Source organism: Zonotrichia leucophrys, chromosome 7 (genome assembly GCF_028769735.1).
Source record: "Zonotrichia leucophrys gambelii isolate GWCS_2022_RI chromosome 7, RI_Zleu_2.0, whole genome shotgun sequence".
Taxonomy (NCBI): Eukaryota; Metazoa; Chordata; class Aves; order Passeriformes; family Passerellidae; genus Zonotrichia; species Zonotrichia leucophrys.
The window spans coordinates 5,595,808-5,613,411 of NC_088177.1; the positions used below are offsets into that span (position 1 = coordinate 5,595,808).

The following is a 17,604-nucleotide window of genomic DNA, read 5'->3' on the forward strand; positions in this document are numbered from 1 at the left end:
AGATGTTCACCTTTTAATTTCATCATTAAAGCATCAAGTAGTAAATTTGCCCATCACAGAAGTGGTGGCTTGAGAGCACAAGGACTGAATACTCCTGTAGAGATGGAGAGACAGTTGTGTGACTGCTCTGCTCTGTGCTGAGCTGTGTGGATATCAGGCACACCACACTTGACTTTCCACTTTTTTACATTAAAAAGTATGTAAAGGATCATTAGGTCAAAAATTAGGCTCCTATCTAAATTTACACTAATATCCCAATCACAATGAGCCTTTGAAATGCTTTTTTTGCTACTAAAAAAAAAAATATCCTGGAAGTAACTATCTGTAAAACTTGGGAGTTTGAAGCTGTATTTCACTAAGCTGGTGAGGAATTTATTCTGGGATTGTTGAAGAAGGGATATGGTGACTGGGAATTCCAGCCAGCATTTAATGTGGGAAGCTTCTGGATGCTTAAGAGGAAGGAAAGGAGAATCAAAACTATGTTATATATATTTATATATGTTATATTTAGGAGAGGGAAGACATTAGGGTATCACTGGATGGCAAAACAAGAGATGTAGGAATTAAACACACTCTAAGTAGAAAAGAAACTAATACCAGAACATAATAATATAAAATAGGAAAATAAGAGTTGATGAAAAACCAGAATTTCCCTGGAGCATCCTACTGACGGCTGCTCTTGTTTCCCTTTTCTCACTCAGTAAATACAGAAGCAAATATTAACATGGAAACATGCAGAGGGAAATGGGAATATCCTTAGCACTCTAGTAACAAGACTTCTTAGACCAGTGTAATTTTTCTGCTCTCTCTTGACATTTTAAATAAGATTTATGTGCTGGTAGATGTCTCAAATTTTAAATGATGACCCACACAGTGTAATATGTCAAAAGAGCATTTCTCTGCCAACATTCTTCTGAATGAGAAATGGGCTGGACAGCAGGTACTACTAAATGTTAATAGCTCTAAAACTACACAAATTGTAAATTTATTGAATTGTGTTAATAATGAATCCTTAAAGTGCTCACAGAATTCTGAAGGAGCTGTAACTCAAGCAGAATTAAAGGTGCCCATAATCCTCTGAAGTCACAGGCAGAAGTGGCCACAGCCAGAGGAGTTTAAGGAGAAGGAGCCAGTCTCCACCTGAAAATCAGATTGGTTTGGGGTATTTTATTCGATTAAAAGGGAGAGAACCACTTGAGAGTACATGGTGATACTCAAATCATTATATAAGTACAAAGTTACATTTATATTTAAAACCCAAAAGGAAAGTTTCTAACTCTAACAACTGCAAAGAGAAGCATGGCAATGGAAAGGTGATAAAATACTGATACAAAAAACTCCAATCAAACAAACCATAAACTCAGAATAGAAAAAATATATTGCATTTCTTTTCTGTTTCAGAATGTTGATATCTCACCCTGGGTTTAAGAGACGTCAAGTGCCTTCTCTGTGAATGACTGTTTTCATCAGCTTCAGTGGTCATTTTCATTCCCTTGGGAATGATGTGGATCCTACAGATTTGCTGTGCCTTAGCAACACCATGATGGCACTGGAGAACCAGGGGCTGGCTGAGACAGCTCTGATTTGTGAAATCCCAGCGGGAAACCCTGGGAGAACCAGAGGCTGGAGGGTCACAGGCTGGGAGACCCCTGGATGGAAAGTGTCCTGGTGTCCAGCTGGATGAGGGAGGTTAAACCTGAGTCTCAGAAATTTGCTCTCTGTCACACTTGCTCCAATGTCCCCCAGATGGGGGACAGCAGAGGGATTTGTCTTGTTGGGACCTGATCCATACAGGAATGATCCCTGCTCACAGAGCATCAGTAAGAGCAGAGGTCCTGCCATGCCCACTTGGAGCACAGCACCAGCATCTCTGTCTCTTATCTACTTCTGTAAAAAATAAACTCAGTTATTCCACTGCTGCCCATCTCCCCGTTAGTTTGGGCAGAAATACTGACAGGTAGTGAAAATGTGGGTTTGTTCCACCATATAACCTTGAGCACTTCACCTTGTGGGGTTTTTGTGGTGATTTCACCCAGTCCAATATGCAATCACAGACTGGCATAGCAGGGAAAACCAAATTCACACACTCACAGTTTGCATTGATAATGGGCTACACATTGGAAGGTATTGATCAACAGCAAGGAAAATAAATTGAAGTAATGCAGGGTTTGAGAAAGTTGCTGACTACAGACAACTGAGTCTGCATTCTTTTGGTTTGCTTTCTTTGTTTAAGCTTATTTAGATACTTGGAGGGCTGCAGAAAGGAATTTTCAGGTATTCCAGAGAAAAATCTATTGTGTTCTTACCTGAACTAAATTGCACACTGTCGATGCAAGCAAAAATCTGAAACAATGAAATCTGAGAGGGCACTGTGGTCAACACCCTTGAATGACACCAACATCCTATGAAGTTTAGTCACCTCTAAGGAGTTGCTGAGGGACCTTTTTCAGTATATATCGTAATGAATGACCAACAAAAATGTGTCACTACTCTTCAGTGGTAGCATTTGAGATGTAAAAATTACCTTATCACATAAATATTCCAAAAATATGCTCCCCCTTACAGGGAAAGATGAAGTTTATTTGAAGGATGGGGATCTCACCTCTATTATCTGCTAAAGAAATAAAAGATTTCTCTTTCTCAGGTAGTCAGTCTGATCCCCTTACTAGTTACTCAAATTTAATTGGGAGGAAAACCCATTTAATTATGACACAGTGGAAGGAGCTCAAAGCTATAATCAGGGCTCATTTTGGAAATTTGTCAGAGAGGTCATTCAGCCCTTCACTGTCATTCCTGTTGATTTCTTGTCCCTGAATCAAATTTTCTAAGGGTTATAATGATCATCTATTACCGATAATTTTCTGTGGAGATACTTCTTTCATCTTTCTCTCATTCATTCATTTTTAAAAATCCTTTGACTTCTCCTATCTTCACATGCTCTTTTTGCTGATGTCCTCCTGCTTCATCATCTCTGTTCTCGCATTGTGTGTCCCTCATCATTCACCAGCCTTACTTGGGATACAGAAATCCATGTATTTGCCTTCTGCTCCACTAAATACACACATTTACCTGCTGATGGCCACAGCTCGATCCAGCACCATTGTAAATCTCCAAAACATTGTGCTTCAGGGCAATAGAAACTCATCAGCTGCCAGCAGAATGACACTATTTATCAGCCAAATAAACACTGCTTTGGCTGCCAGGATCTGTCTTGGTCCAGTCAATGCCCTAACTTTCATCTGACCCTTGCAAGCATCCGAATCTCTTTCCTTGCTAAATATGGTTAAGATCTCCATCAATGGGAGTTTTTTAGAAAGTGATTAATATTTATATTTAAAGAAAGAGGTGCATCCTGCATGGGGTTAACCCCAGAACCAAGCGAGGGTTGTTGTTCAGGATCCAGTATATTCCATATCCTACAGAGTGAGTGTGCCAGAACCGGTTAAAAATAGCCTCTTCCATTCATTAGCGTCAGCAGATGGCCATTAATCTTCCTGAAAGTATTGATTCAAGCTCCTCGTCTCCACTTTCAAGGCCCTTCACAGAGTCCCCTCTGCCCATCTATCATCCCTCCTTACACAGCTGAAAAGGTGGCTGGCTCTGGGACAAGTGGGTGACAGTAACAAACGTCGCACGCCGCCCCCGACGTCTGCAGGGAGCTGTGCGCAGCACCAACAAAGCTCTTCCATTTGTCTCCTTTAAAAGCTTCCCTAAAATTTCCCTTTGCCATCAGAAGGGCTGCAGAAGCGTTCCAGAGTCACCCAGTGGTGTGATGGCACTGGAGCCTCTCCAGGGCACGCTCTTGGCGAGGGCCATTGACACTGTGTGTTTCTCCACATCCAGCATCCATCTGTGCCAAGCTGTGATGTTCTGTCTCCTTGACTCAAAGAGCTGGAATGCAGCTCTGAGTTATGCCCTCAGAGCATTTCCCAGCGCAGGCAGGTAATAAGAAGCAAATCCTGGCTCAGGAGGTCAAGAACTGGAAGATTCACCACAAAGAAGGTGCACAGTACCAAAACCTCACAGACTAGTGCAAGCCAAAATTAGTAAAGCAGCACTGCAAGATTTTGCTTGGCTGCAATTTAACCCCTGCATGTCAGCCCAGTTCTGCTACTCAAATAATGCCTGACCTTCCCTGAGCCTTGCTACCAAAAATATATTTCATCTGATTCATGAATGCCACCCTTTGAGTGCCATCATTGCATTTCCCTGTGCATCAGTGCTGGTGTCACCCACAGCAGACAGCCCCACGTAATTGCTGAACCAGTTGGCATAAACCTGTAATATCTGATAATTAACCCTTTTGCTTCTAGAATTGATGTTCTGTTGTTTGCTCCAAACTCAAGAGTTCACTGTGGTTCTTTTCAACTCTAGACCAGCAAATTTAGCTAATATTTATCTTCCTTCTGCCCTAGTTTCAAGATCTTTCCAAACCCACTTGGACTCTCCTGGAAGAAATATTGAAGATGCTGGAGGCTCTCACCAAGAAGATGTATCTAAGACATCAAGAAATGTATTTTCCCTTCTTTCCCAACCCCAAATGCCAAGACAAGATATTACATTCCTTTTGGAAAGAAACCCCACAGCCATTCACACTCCATCCCTTACAATGGAAAAGGAGACTTCCCAAGCTCAGACATCACCACAAAAACAGCCTGACATGGAGTTCACAGCACCTGAGAAACAACCTTTCCTTGAGAAAAGAAGTGATCTCACACCCTTTCTGCATGAGGAGCCAGAGCCCAGAGCCCCAGATGTTGGTGTGACCTCCCACCCCCCTGTCCATTTTCAGCAGCACAAAGAAACGACAGCACGGACTGTTCCTCCTCATCCCAACACCAATCCAGGCTCATTCCCTGCAAGCTCACAGACCCATTCCAGGCATGGTTATCATCCCAGGAAATGGCCCAGTGGAGTCTCAGTCCTGAGGAACAGAGCACCCCAGGGTTTCCCAACAGAGCAGCCCAGAGCATCTCCCGTGGCCGCGCATCCCCCTGTCCCTCCCCGATGGCTGGGCCCTTCCCTGGCTGCTCCATCCCGGGCTGCAGGCTCTGCTCCTGGGGCAAGGCTCCCAGCACACCCCTCAGCAGCCAGGAGGGGCCTCAGCACAGCAAGAGGGGCTGTGGGGCTGCCCAAAAGCAGCAGTGGGGCAGTGTGTGCTGAGCTGCCCTGTTTCACGGGTGTGCAGTGCCAGCCAGCTGAGGATGGAGAGCTTCAGTGTGGTCCTTGTCCCCCTGGATACAGTGGTGATGGAATTACATGTGAAGGTAAGGCAGAAAATCCTCTTAAAATTCCCTAATATCTCCAATTCTAATATTTCTCCAAAGTAAAAATTACATTTTATTATAAATTTGGAGATTTTTGGGGCCATTCTGTTTTCAAAATCAATTATATCTCAAAATAATAAATAAAACCTATACCTTTGAAACAGCTCTTTCTGCTTACAAAAATGATCTGTTTATTTGATACCATCTAATCTATTAAAACCAGGGACAGATTGTGATCTTGCTTAATGCCAGATTCATTCTACTAAAGTCATCACACTCAAAACTATATAAAATTTTTGTGACAAAGAGAAAATTTGATTCTACTTCTCTATACAAGGAAAAATTAATTTTTCTAATATCTTAAAAATTACCTGTAAATATCTATCTAATATCTCAAATGTGAAACTGAACTTGTCATCTGAAATTTATAGCACCAGAAGGGTTTTCACAATATATATAGTTATTTATTAGGCACCTGAGAATCCCTCCATAAACCCATAGGATTATGTACTTTGTTGAAGCAATGAATTCCCTGGCTTTGCTATCATTAATCACACCTTTTGCTGACATCCCTCTGATAAGTTGATATCTTAACTGGCCTTCCACCACACAAAGCAAAAGTATTTGTAACATTCATTCCCCTTTTTCTCCTCTGGTCTCTCATTCCACATGCACAGAGCAGGGCGGTCTCAGCCATGATGTACTAAGGGAAGGACCTTGCTGTAAGCCAGGTTTTGTGGGGGAGTGAAGCCCCCAGCACTGCTGCAACTACAACAGAGCACTATTGGAGATATAGTACAAAATGTACAAAAAAAGGTTCCTGTAATCTTGAGCACTCCATTTTTTTGCCTATTTGCACATTTCTGAAATGCCCCTCCTAAAGGGTTTAGAGTTACTTGGCACAAAGGAGTTTGTCTTTAACTTCTGGTTTATACCTAGAGATGGAAAAGCACCAAGCAGGTTCTGGTGCTGGGAAGCTCAAAGCAAGTCTGGCCACAGGAAAGCCTCTCCTCAAAAACCCATCCCATGTCCATATGAATATTTACAGTCTGGACATAAGGCTGCTGCGTGTTTAGCAGACCCATCAGATTACTCCTTAAAACATAAATCTACCTTAAAATGTAAATCTCTCTCTGCCTTTTGCTTTGAGATGTTTCCTTCAGTTACAGCTATTACTGAAAATCTCCCTGGAGAGTCCTTAGGATGAAATACTTTATTACCAACATCATTCTGCATCTTGGGGCTCGATGACACGATGCACAAATATCCTTTTTTGTCTCTTGTCAGTGTCCATGACACCTGACTCAATAATTATCCTGTCCCTTCCCTTCTCTTCTCCATCCTGAGCTCCCTGCACACCTGCAGCCTGGAGCAGAGCCAGTGCTGTGAACAGCACCCATTGTACCTCCAGCCGTGGATGTCCCTTCCCATGCCAGATGAAAGTGATCCATCATGACAAACAAGGCTGAAAAATGAGGGCGATTTCTTGGATTAAGGCCTGTCACAGCCTCAGCTATCAGCACCTTGGGGTGCCCACCCTGCACCAACTCCCCTCGAGACAGCAGTGCCCTCTGAGAGCAGGAGCCACAAATATTGGGCAAAAAATCAAAGCTCGGATGAGAGCAACATTTGCAAAGTCTCCAGGCTTCAACACAACATCCTTGGCAAGCCAGCAAAATGTCAAGAGACTGAGACACTATTGATAGTTGTCACCATCTTATTTCATATCAAAATTCAACAAGATAAAAGAGCCAGCCCGCTGATAGCAAGTTTTAATGCCTTTGGATCTTGAGGGGATGTGACCTTTGTTTAATAAGAATGTCTGAAAATAATCTAAAATAAGAACTACTTCACCAAGTGGTATGTATGCTGTGATAGAATACAATTTATTTCTTTCCAAATGTGCAGATTCAAAACCAGGCTTGGAGGACTCATAGGAAATAAACATAAGCAGAATTCTGAAAACTAATTTCTTTCCTAAAGTAATTCATAACATATTTTATATTTTTAATATAAAATGTTATATATATATATATACATTTATACTATGTATAAAATATATATATACACACATATTCATTATATATATATATACATTTATACAATGTATACAATATATACATTTAATATATTTAATAGATAAAGATATTTTATATTTTTATATATAAAATTTTATATCTTTAATACAATAATCCCTCTGGACAAGCCCCTCAGCCTCCCTGTCACAGTCCAGTTGGAATTCCTCTCCCTCTGCTTTGTCACCCTGCACTGGGAGTAACACAATCTCAGGACCACAGGATGGAAGAGAGCCCTGGGGACCACCAGGAGTAACCTTCTACCTTCTTTGGACAAACACAGCTAAATGTCAGTGTGTTTGGCTCATATTTAGATATCCAAACTGAGACATTTTCAGACTATTTCAGCAATTTCCATTTGGATCACTCCACCACTGCTGACATCTATGTTGTCCATCAGACGCAGAATCCTGTTTTTGCTCCTCCTGCTTTGGTGTAATATTATTATTATAAAGAATATTATTATTATAAAGAATTACAGATTATTTTCCTTTTATCAGCAGCCATGTCCTCTGCAGGTGAGGGGAGATGAAACAGTTCCTCAAGGCTCTGCAGCTCTTTCCCTTCCTGCACAAAGGAAATAGGACCTTTTTGTAGTAGCCTAATATTAAGATTTCACAGCCCAACAGGCCAGCTTTAAAATCTTCATTTCAGAGCAGTGTTTTGGAGACAGTCAAAAATAAAAAATAAGTAGAGGAGGAGAGGCCTGCTGTAGTCCACTGGATTCTCCCACATTTTCTCCAGCAGAAGATGCTCTCTGGCATTTCTGGAGTAAGCTCAGCCAAGCATCCCTCTGGTGATGAGGGAGGTTTTGCTAAATACTTAATTTTCACTCTGAGTACTGTTTCCAAGGATTTCTGCAGTAAAAACCAATGCATTGGTACAGTTTCCTTCTAGCAGGTTTTGGGACAGCACAAATCACCTGCCCAGGAGCACTGCAGGAGCAGCAGAGCACAAACAGAGTTTTACACATTTCAGCCCCATGTACCAGTTGAATAAAAACCTAGTGCTGTAATGATGCAGAACGAGCCCAGACAGGATTGATATCAGGAATCAAAGCATTTCTGACACTTTTTTCTGGTGTGTTACAAGTGGCACATGTGCTGCAGTGATTTGTAACACTTGGGGCTAACATTCTGAAATATTTGTTAGTGTTGGTAGCCCCCCTAGCGCAGCTCCTTGCCATCCTGCCCCTGTTCCCCACTCTGCCAAGGTGCACAGGCCATCACTTGCAAAGATGCTGCATCCACTGGGCAAGGAAATTTCCCTGTCATTTCCCTGGGCTCAGCTCACTCTCCATGGTCTGTGCATGTGGCACTGCCTGAGAGCAGCTGTGGGACCCCTGGAGCTCCTTAGGGTGCCCCAAGGTGGATCACTGCCTTTCCATTTGATAACAGAATTGAAATTAATGAAAAATTCTGCTCTGGGTATCATTGTTGGGCTTCTTTCTGAGAGACCTAGACCTGAAAACTAGATTTAACCCAAATTTCTTGTCATCCTTTTTGTTTTGTTTTGTTTCCCTGACTCCAAGCTCCTTTGATAGGGATTTTCTGGTCACTAAAACTGTACCATTTAAAAGTCAGCCCCCATTTCATAGAAAACACACAATTATTTAAAACCATTTTGGTTTAGGTTGACAGTTAAGGAGTGGTATCCTTCTGGTATTTCAGCAGTCATAAAGGAGCCTAAGCATTCCTGTCAAAGATAAAGTTGTAATACTTCAGAAGAATATTCTTAAGAGGGTGAAGTCAGTAAAAATCTGAATTATTTAATTGGCTTTGTACAGTATTTTCAAGGAGAAGGGGAAGTCTAGAACAATGGCAAGACTAGAACAGTGGGAGTGATGTTTTCTGCTCAAGAGTTAAAAACACAGCATTGCCTTGACATTACAAAACCACTTTTCATAATTTTGATGATAACAGGAGTAGTTATTATGAGATGGAGTAGTTGGGAAAGCATTATGACTTCACCATGCACAGCTGCACGAAATGAGAAAAAATTTGGGTAGCTCACATCAATTGTTTTGACATTTTACACGCAAAAAGATCTACCATCAAACCAGAAGTCCTTTCCCTATCTCCAACAGCTGCCAACTGCATTTGTCTGGCAATATGTGGGAAAGATATAGGGATACTGTCTGAAATATCTTCTCAGAAATTATGGATCACGTGCTCCAAAACACCAAGATGATGCCTTGGAACTTTATCCTGCCCATCCTTTCCAGGTCACATCTGATTCCACAGTTTTCTATCCTAAAGTAATATTTTTCTGAAGGACCTCATTATTCACTTGTTATTTGTACAAAAGCTCTTCTATAGCTTTGTTTATTTATCCTTGCATCTTTTTCTGCATCTTTTCCACCTTCAGTGCAGCTTTTCTGAGCTGAGGGCTCAGCCCTGCTCATGGTATTTAAGATGGAGTTCACCATGGGTACAGGCCATAAGGAAGTCTGGCATTCTGTGCTCTGCTCCTTTCTGAACCTCTGCTCCTTTCCTACCACTTTATTTGGGGTTTTTTGGCTGCAAATGAGCGCTCAGCTGACATTTCACAAAGCAAAATGCATTGATACAAACTAACCGGCACTGGTGCCTGTACTTTTATTCCCAATTTATTCAGTCAAGTTTCTCTTGTTAATATTCCAGTTGCTGTGATGGACATTCCTCTCACAACTGGGCTCCAGACTGCTGGACTACTTAAATATGCAATGAGTTAATTTAATTGCAGTAACACATGCTTTAATCCTATGCTTCATTTCATTTATCTGTGCATCTTACATGAAAAGAAATGCTTCAGTCCACAGCTTTCCAAAAGAAAAAACAACAACTGAGGAACTTTTCTTTCCCTTTTTTCACCCTGCCCTTGTGCTGAACACATTAAAACTTCATCTGCACATTTAGGAAGTTAGGTTAATGTATCTCTGAAATGAAATAAATAATGTAAAATGAAACAAGGTAGATTTCACTGAAGTCTGTCCTGATCTGACTTTGGTGCAAATTTCTGAGCAGGCAAAGCTCTCAGAGCTCCAAGCCTGGCTTTATTTGCACAAACCCAGGGCCTCACATGGGGGTGGCACAGGGAATTACTCAGTGTGGAGATGCCAAGCAATAACTCCATCCTGGAAGACATTTGCTGATTAGACTATGGAAAATGAGGGAAAAAACACAGCATCTGGTATTCCTGAGTGCCCCTGAAGTTATTGCAGAGAAACTTATAAAAACTGTATGATCTCATTTTAATGGAAAATAGAAGTTTGGGGATATTTCCCAAAAAGCCTTTTCAAAGGAAACAATAATGCACTTCTCCATTTTCACTTCCAGATTTTAAATTGTAAACATAAACATACGTACACTTGACAGCAAGATTGACCATTTGCAGCAATGTCTTCCTCTTTGCTGCTATTTTTCCCTATCCAAAACCGCTTAGTATAAAAACTCTGCAATACCTTCCTACAATTTAGCAAATGGTCATGGAAAAAAGTATTCATTTCAGAAGATGAAAGATAGAAGTTTGGGAAAATAATTTGACATAAGCAGTATATTTCTATTACAGTGGGAAATGTCTTCTAAGTGAATATTACTCTTACTCTCACAGAGGAGCCAGTGTTCAGTTTTTATCTCTTGCTTTTCACCAGTAATAGAAGAGTTTTAAACATTATACTATTAAATGTCACCGCAAGAGCTAAATGTTTTAATATCCAAAATACCATGTTCCTTTCTGACAGTTCAGATGCATCTCAGGATGTGCAAAGGCCAGATGGGAAGTGCTCTATTCACACGGACACACTTGCTCTAAGTGCTACACAAACCAGGCTGAAATAAAGCGTAAAATGCTTGAATGTCACCGTGCTTGGCACAGCTCTGAGGCACCTGGAGCCTTTATGCAACCATCATCCTGCAGGAAAGGCAATCACATTTCTTGTACTTTTAAAGAGTGGTACATTTTTTTCCCCAGGTTTTGTACCCCCCTTACAAAGGGGGACAAAGAAATCACAATCCCAGGTTGCTCCAAGCCCCATCCAAGCTGGTTTTTGGACACTTCCAAGGATGGAGCAGTCACAGCTTCTCTGGGCAAGCTGTGCCAATGCCTCATCATCTTCACAGCTAATATTCCTTCCTAACACTTTATCTAAATCTATTTAGTTATCCAGACAAACATGATTTGGGTTTATCCCTTCTTTTTTTAATTTTTTTTCCCCCTTGGATGTATACTTGGAATTTCAGCTAAGCTCATGTTGATTTGCAAATGTCTCAACCTTATCTAATCAAAACTAAATTTAGCTTAATGACATTCTCAGCATACACAGTATGGATCTAAAATACACTTGTAAGTCTCCTATTTTCAGGAAGGTCAAATCCTAAAGTTACATAACGCAGCATTGAAAATTTCATCATTAAATACCAAATACATTTCTTCAATGCTATTTGTGTCAAAGTAGCTTATTAAACAGCACCTTCTTGGAGTTTGTCTTTTTTAATACAATTAGAAAATGTGTGAGGGCTTTCATTATTATTTTTGAATGGCAAAGTTCATATTCCATGGCCTGGTGACAATCACAAGGGGTGATGAGGTCTTTAACACAATAACTGCATTTAAATTATGTGGCTCCCCAAGAATTAGTCCTTCATTTAGCTTTCCATTTCCATAGCCCATTTTCCAGCTTTAGGAACAAAATTTGGTGCATTAAGGTTCTGTTCCCTCGTAACAATACTTAAAATGAAAGATGCTTTGTTTCAGGTCTCGTTAGCTTCATTTTGCTTTTTCCTTGGAATAACCTTGCTTAGCCTCATATCCTTCATAAAAGACAAAACCCTGCCAGTGAAGTGAGCCAAAGTACAACATTTTTCACTGTATTCACTTCCCACACACAAGGGAAGATATTTTTCATTCTGTTATGTGAGGTGCCCTTTTATTTTTTCTTTTTCCAATAGCATGAGGTGCCTCTGGAACACATTTCTTGCTCTGCTTCTGCCACAGAGTTTCTCCTTTGAATGTTAGGAATCATCCTGTCCCTTCTGTGATGATTTTGCCCCTTCAGTGATCATCCTGTCCCTTCTGTGATCTTTCTCCTCCTCTTTTGAGTTTGCCATATGCAATTAACTCTTATTAGAAGGTTACAAAAGAATTCTCAGGTACCTGCCGTAGATCTTAGATTTAAGGGTCCAAAATTTCCTGGCTCCCTGTACAATAAAGTTTTTAAATTCAAAGCTATCAACATTTGAAAAACAAGCATGCTTTCAGCAAATAGCCTGTTTCAGTAGCTGCAATCCTTTCCACACTCATCCTCTTCATTTCACAGAATTATTGCATACTGCAATAAGTCAAGAAAACTTTACCTAACTTCTTTGTCTGCAGAGCTCATGCTGCCCATTAAATATTAACCTTTTTTTTGCTTAAATGTTTGCCATTTTGCTGACAAATCCACTCACAAGTCTTTTCTATGAGGAAGAAACAATCTCTGCCTTATTGTGAGTTCTGACACCAGTGACCATCCACAAGGCAAATTTCTAGAGAGGGATGGACAAGGTCTTGAGTTGTGACTGCATTTGTGCTTCATCCATCACTAGCCTTCAAAACATGTCCTTAAAAACATGCCTGCTCAGAAGTTAAATATGATTATGTTGAAACCATTCCCTTGCAGACTCCATACAGCTGCTCATCAGTGCTGTGCTGCTAATGAGATGGCTGCTGCTGTCCTGCAGTGTTTTCCTCGGCCAAATTACTCCCTGGATTAATAAAATGGGATGGGGAAAGTTGTAACCTGTGCAGTGCTCACAACCACAGAGAATTTCATGTTAGAACTGTGTTTTTTCCCTCTTGCAGCTCAGTGTGAGCCCCTGTGTGAGCATGGAGGAACTTGCCTGCCTCACAACACCTGTTCTTGTGCTTATGGATTCGTAGGGCCTCGGTGTGAAACAAGTATGTATGAACTCACTCAGGCTTTCTTCATCACATGTTTCAATTAGCAGAAAATTACAAGAGAAAAAAAAAAAAAGAAAACCATCAAAAAACCTTTTTTCTTTTATTTCCCCCCTACATTTTCTTTTAAAATGTTTCTTGAATACAAAGGATTCAAGTAATACAGTAGCTATTTCAGAGCATTTATTTACCAGCAGCATTGCTGAATTATGTAAAAATATGCACATCTAATTCAACATTTTCTACGTAAAATTGCTTCTGGAAAAACAAACAAAAAAAGAAGAAAAAAAGTGCATGTTATTTATAGTAATATTTAGGAAATTTAAGATTGTGAGTGAATGTAGTAATGCTAATTTTGAGAACACAAAAGAGCAGCCATACCTATTAGGAGTAATGCTACTCTGCAATACAAGTTTAAAAAGAGGTTCAATAAAATACAGAAAATATCTGAAAATCAGCCTTCAAACCCTTCTCTATCAGCAAAACACATGCACTTCCATCATTACAGACCTTCCTGCTTATTTAAATATTAGGCTGCCCTTGAGAGGAATATAATTTTATCTATGAAACTGAGTAGCTGGAATACTTAAAAAGCAAAGGATTTCAGTTGTGTGGCTTCTCATAGAGAAAGCAAATCAAGGAAAGGGAAAAAACAAATCAAGAAAACCTTTAGTTTATCTCCAGGACTAACACTATCAGTTATTGGCTGGAATAGGGCAGCTTTAGGATGTGCAGTGGTGTTGGTGATGAGATATTTTGGTTTTTGGTGTGTTTTGCAGGGGTGTGCAGCAGGCACTGTCACAACGGGGGCGTGTGTGTGTCACCAGACGAGTGCCAGTGCAGGCAGGGCTGGAGCAGCCCCTCCTGTGACACAGGTGAGTGCTTGGCAGGGCCTCGTCCTCTGCCCAAAAGTGCCAAAAAATCCCTGAGATCCCCCCCACAGCTCGGTGCTCAGACTGGGAATTGATGCTTAAAAATTAAAGCCTAAAAGAGGAGACCAAGTAGGAATCAAAGCTTAAGAAGAGGAGACCAAGTACAGGGCAAAACCTCAGAAAAGCTTGAGTTTATGTAACTGTTCATAAGTTTAGATGTCTGTATAAATATTCTTGAATTTAAATGCTTACCTAAATCTCAGGGAACTTACAAACAGAATCTTTTTGCAGCTTTTTAAGCTTGTGTGATTCTGGAGCATGGAATCTTATCACGCTGTGCTGCCAGAATTCACACTGCTCCTCCTGCCTGCATCTCTCACTTGCAGAGCACCTCCAAAAAGCATCCACACGAGTGGGGCAGCTCAGGAAAAAGCCACCTCCACCCAAATGACAAGGTGTGGACTGGAACTACAGATTTATTTCTCAAAGTTCTAAACAGACACAGCTCAGAGCTCCCTCTCAGGATCAAAGTCCTAAAAGCTGGGGTGGATTTTCTCCAAAGGCACAGAAACTGCAGCACTCACCTGGGACAAGGCATGCAAAATAGTGAAATATTAAAAGATGAGAACTACCTGAATCAGTGCCAGACCTGAAGGCTCCAGAGGCTGTCTGCCTCTGCCACGGTGAATATTAAATGGCTGAGACACCTTCAGCCTGCATTACCTTTCCTGGAAGGTGAGAGATGTCATTTTAACCTCCATCTCCTGGAGATTGCTCTTCCTGTAAGTGTTAAAATGACAGCCCTACTGAGGGAACATAAATTAGCCCAGCTGTGATCCACAGGAAATGACTGGGATTGTCACTGCTGTTCTGGTTCCCACTAGCTCTGCTTTTTCTTCTCAAGGAGTTCTGCAATTTTATTTTGGGGTGGCTTTAAACAGAGTCATTCCAAGAGAAGGGCAGACAACAAGCAACAGGAGCAGCAACTTCCAGACCAGGATAACAGCAGCAGGATTTTTTTGTCTCCTGACAGCTTTGGTGAAAGGCTGCCAGACTCATCTCTCTGGCACAGTTTTGAGTGCACTGCACAGAATATTTTGTGGGCACTGCTGGGGTTTCCCACCTCAAGTGTTATAAAAGGAATGTCAGGAAGAATACAGGTATAAAATTTAAAAAAAAAATTTAAAAAAGAGGACTTCATCCTGGAAATATAAACACTGACAGACTGACATGATTATGGACACCTATGAAGTAACCAGGACAATGACATGACTAAACCAAATTCCTCTTAAGCAATGAATTAAATTCATTTTGACTCCATAAGTTACCGTTCCTTTGTCAGAAAAACCCCTCATCTAGACTAAAATTTCACTTTTTTTTTTCTCTTTCCAAATTGACATTTTATTTCTTCTTTAGTTCATCTGAAACATTTTAGTGACCCCTAATTTATTTAAGCTTAAATGCATTTATATTTTTAATAGGCTATCCTGTAAGATACTGAAAGACAAAGGGAACAGAAAGAAAAGGGCTGGTTTAAAGTGTCACTCTGCTTTACAATGAAAACTTTATCAGATTCCTTATTCTTCACATACTGAGTTCCCATCTAAATCAATTTGAAATTCTAATAGTTTTGTTTTTAACAGTCTGGTACTTGCCACATAGAAATATGCAAGACAGCTTTTAATTCCCAATGCCTGTTGTATCATCTAGAGTAATAACAGATACATAAAGAGGCAAAGGGAGCTCAGCAAGTGCCTTTGTTGGTGATGAATGAGCCAATGTGTTGTGGGAACTGGCATTTAAATGAGGCAGAACAAACAGGTTTTTTGGTGCACACCTATTCAAGTCCATGGAAATGCCACAATGCTCTGCTGAACGCAGACAAAGCAGCAAACAATTAATATCTCATCTCCAGGTTATCCAGGGTGTATTTTATTTGACTACATTTACTGCCTTGGGATCATGCTTGGTGAGAATACTGGAATGGAAATAAATGAACTGTGCGAATCAAAAGAATACATCCAAAATAAATTAAATTATTACATTAAATTATAGGCTATTTCATCTCCCAAGCTATGCTAAAACACCTCTGAAATGCTCCCACTGTGTTGACCATGAATAAGTGCTGCAGCACAACTGATCTGCAAGGGTTGCAATAAACTTTTCACTAGAAATATTAATTCTAATGGCAAGTGCAGCAGTGAAAGAGTGCCTGCTCTGAAAAGTTCAACATTATCAGAGATTCATGAAGTTATCTTGTGTTCCCACCCAGCTGTGTGCAATCCTGTGTGCCTGAATGGAGGAATCTGTGTACGTCCAAACACGTGCTCCTGTCCTTCTGGTTTCTATGGGCCACAGTGCCAGAGAGGTAAGAAAATTTCATTTATCATCTTGATAAAGGACCCAGGCTCTAAATATAAACATACCCATAACATTACCTACCCCCACATGAAATATATCCAGAGACTCTCCTTGTCATATCTACTTGTACTCCCTTGTTGTTATAGTCTGCTATAAATCCACGTTTTATTGTTCCTGATGGTATTGGGAAGAAGTAAGAACATATTGGTGATGCCATTAATAGTAACTAAGTAATTACTCTAAACCAGTGATATCATTAATTAGCAACTATTCAATTAAATAAGAAAGCATGGCAGTGCTTTGTTCATTTTGGTACCCTGTGGTGTGTACTATACTGGTTTCAGAACCAGGTGATAATTTACCTTCAAATGGGACTCACAATGTCACCTACTTGACCACCCTGAAGTGCTGTGGATCTGTGGATGGGAAACTTTTGTAGGACTTCATCACATCACTAAAAATGTGATCCAATATTGCTCTGATGGAGCAGGAGCTGATTTTGAGTCCCTGTCGCAGCTCTAAACTGAGGCTAACAGTATCCTGGGCTTCTCACTCACTCTCTGCTGCAGAAGGCAAATTAATTAATCCTTTAATGCCCCAGTATCTTATACAAGGAAGGGAACTTAGAGCCCAAGCAGCTGGACCACCCCTGTGCTCTTTTTTTCAATATGGATTGAAGAATTCTCTTTTTTAATATGGACAGAGTAACTCCTGAATCTGGGAATATAAATACACCCTGAAGTACCAAAACTACTTCAACATTTAAAGTTCTTTTCTCCTAATCTCTTTTGTTTCCCATATTCCTAGATGAATCTGGTCCTGATGTATATTTTTGCAAGTGAATGATTCACACAGAAAAATCTAATTGCAAATGGAGCTTGCTGGAAACTCTTTTTTAATGATGTTGGGGGTGAAGGACAGAGTCAAAATTATAGACTGTAACTCAATGATCTTGCTCTTGAACACAGGTGATTTTCAACATCTAGGTGATTTGAAATGTTAGCTCTCAAGTGTTCTGGTTTAGACAGAGCTAAAATTTGAAAATAAGTATCCACATTCATGGGATCTGAAATTGATGGCAGGATATAACGGATGGATGCTGAAGGAAAACAA

General features: G+C 40.5%; 1 protein-coding gene across 1 annotated transcript in view; it reads left to right on the forward strand.

Moving 5' to 3' along the window:
• LOC135450331 (von Willebrand factor D and EGF domain-containing protein-like) overlaps nt 1–17,604 on the forward strand; it is a 171,261-nt gene that overhangs the window by 130,336 nt on the left and 23,321 nt on the right. Inside the window, exons 21-24 of the mRNA XM_064718392.1 lie at nt 4,416–5,267; nt 13,163–13,258; nt 14,038–14,133; nt 16,403–16,498. Of these exons, the coding sequence (XP_064574462.1) occupies nt 4,416–5,267; nt 13,163–13,258; nt 14,038–14,133; nt 16,403–16,498 (1,140 nt within the window). The remainder of the gene's footprint in view (nt 1–4,415; nt 5,268–13,162; nt 13,259–14,037; nt 14,134–16,402; nt 16,499–17,604) is intronic.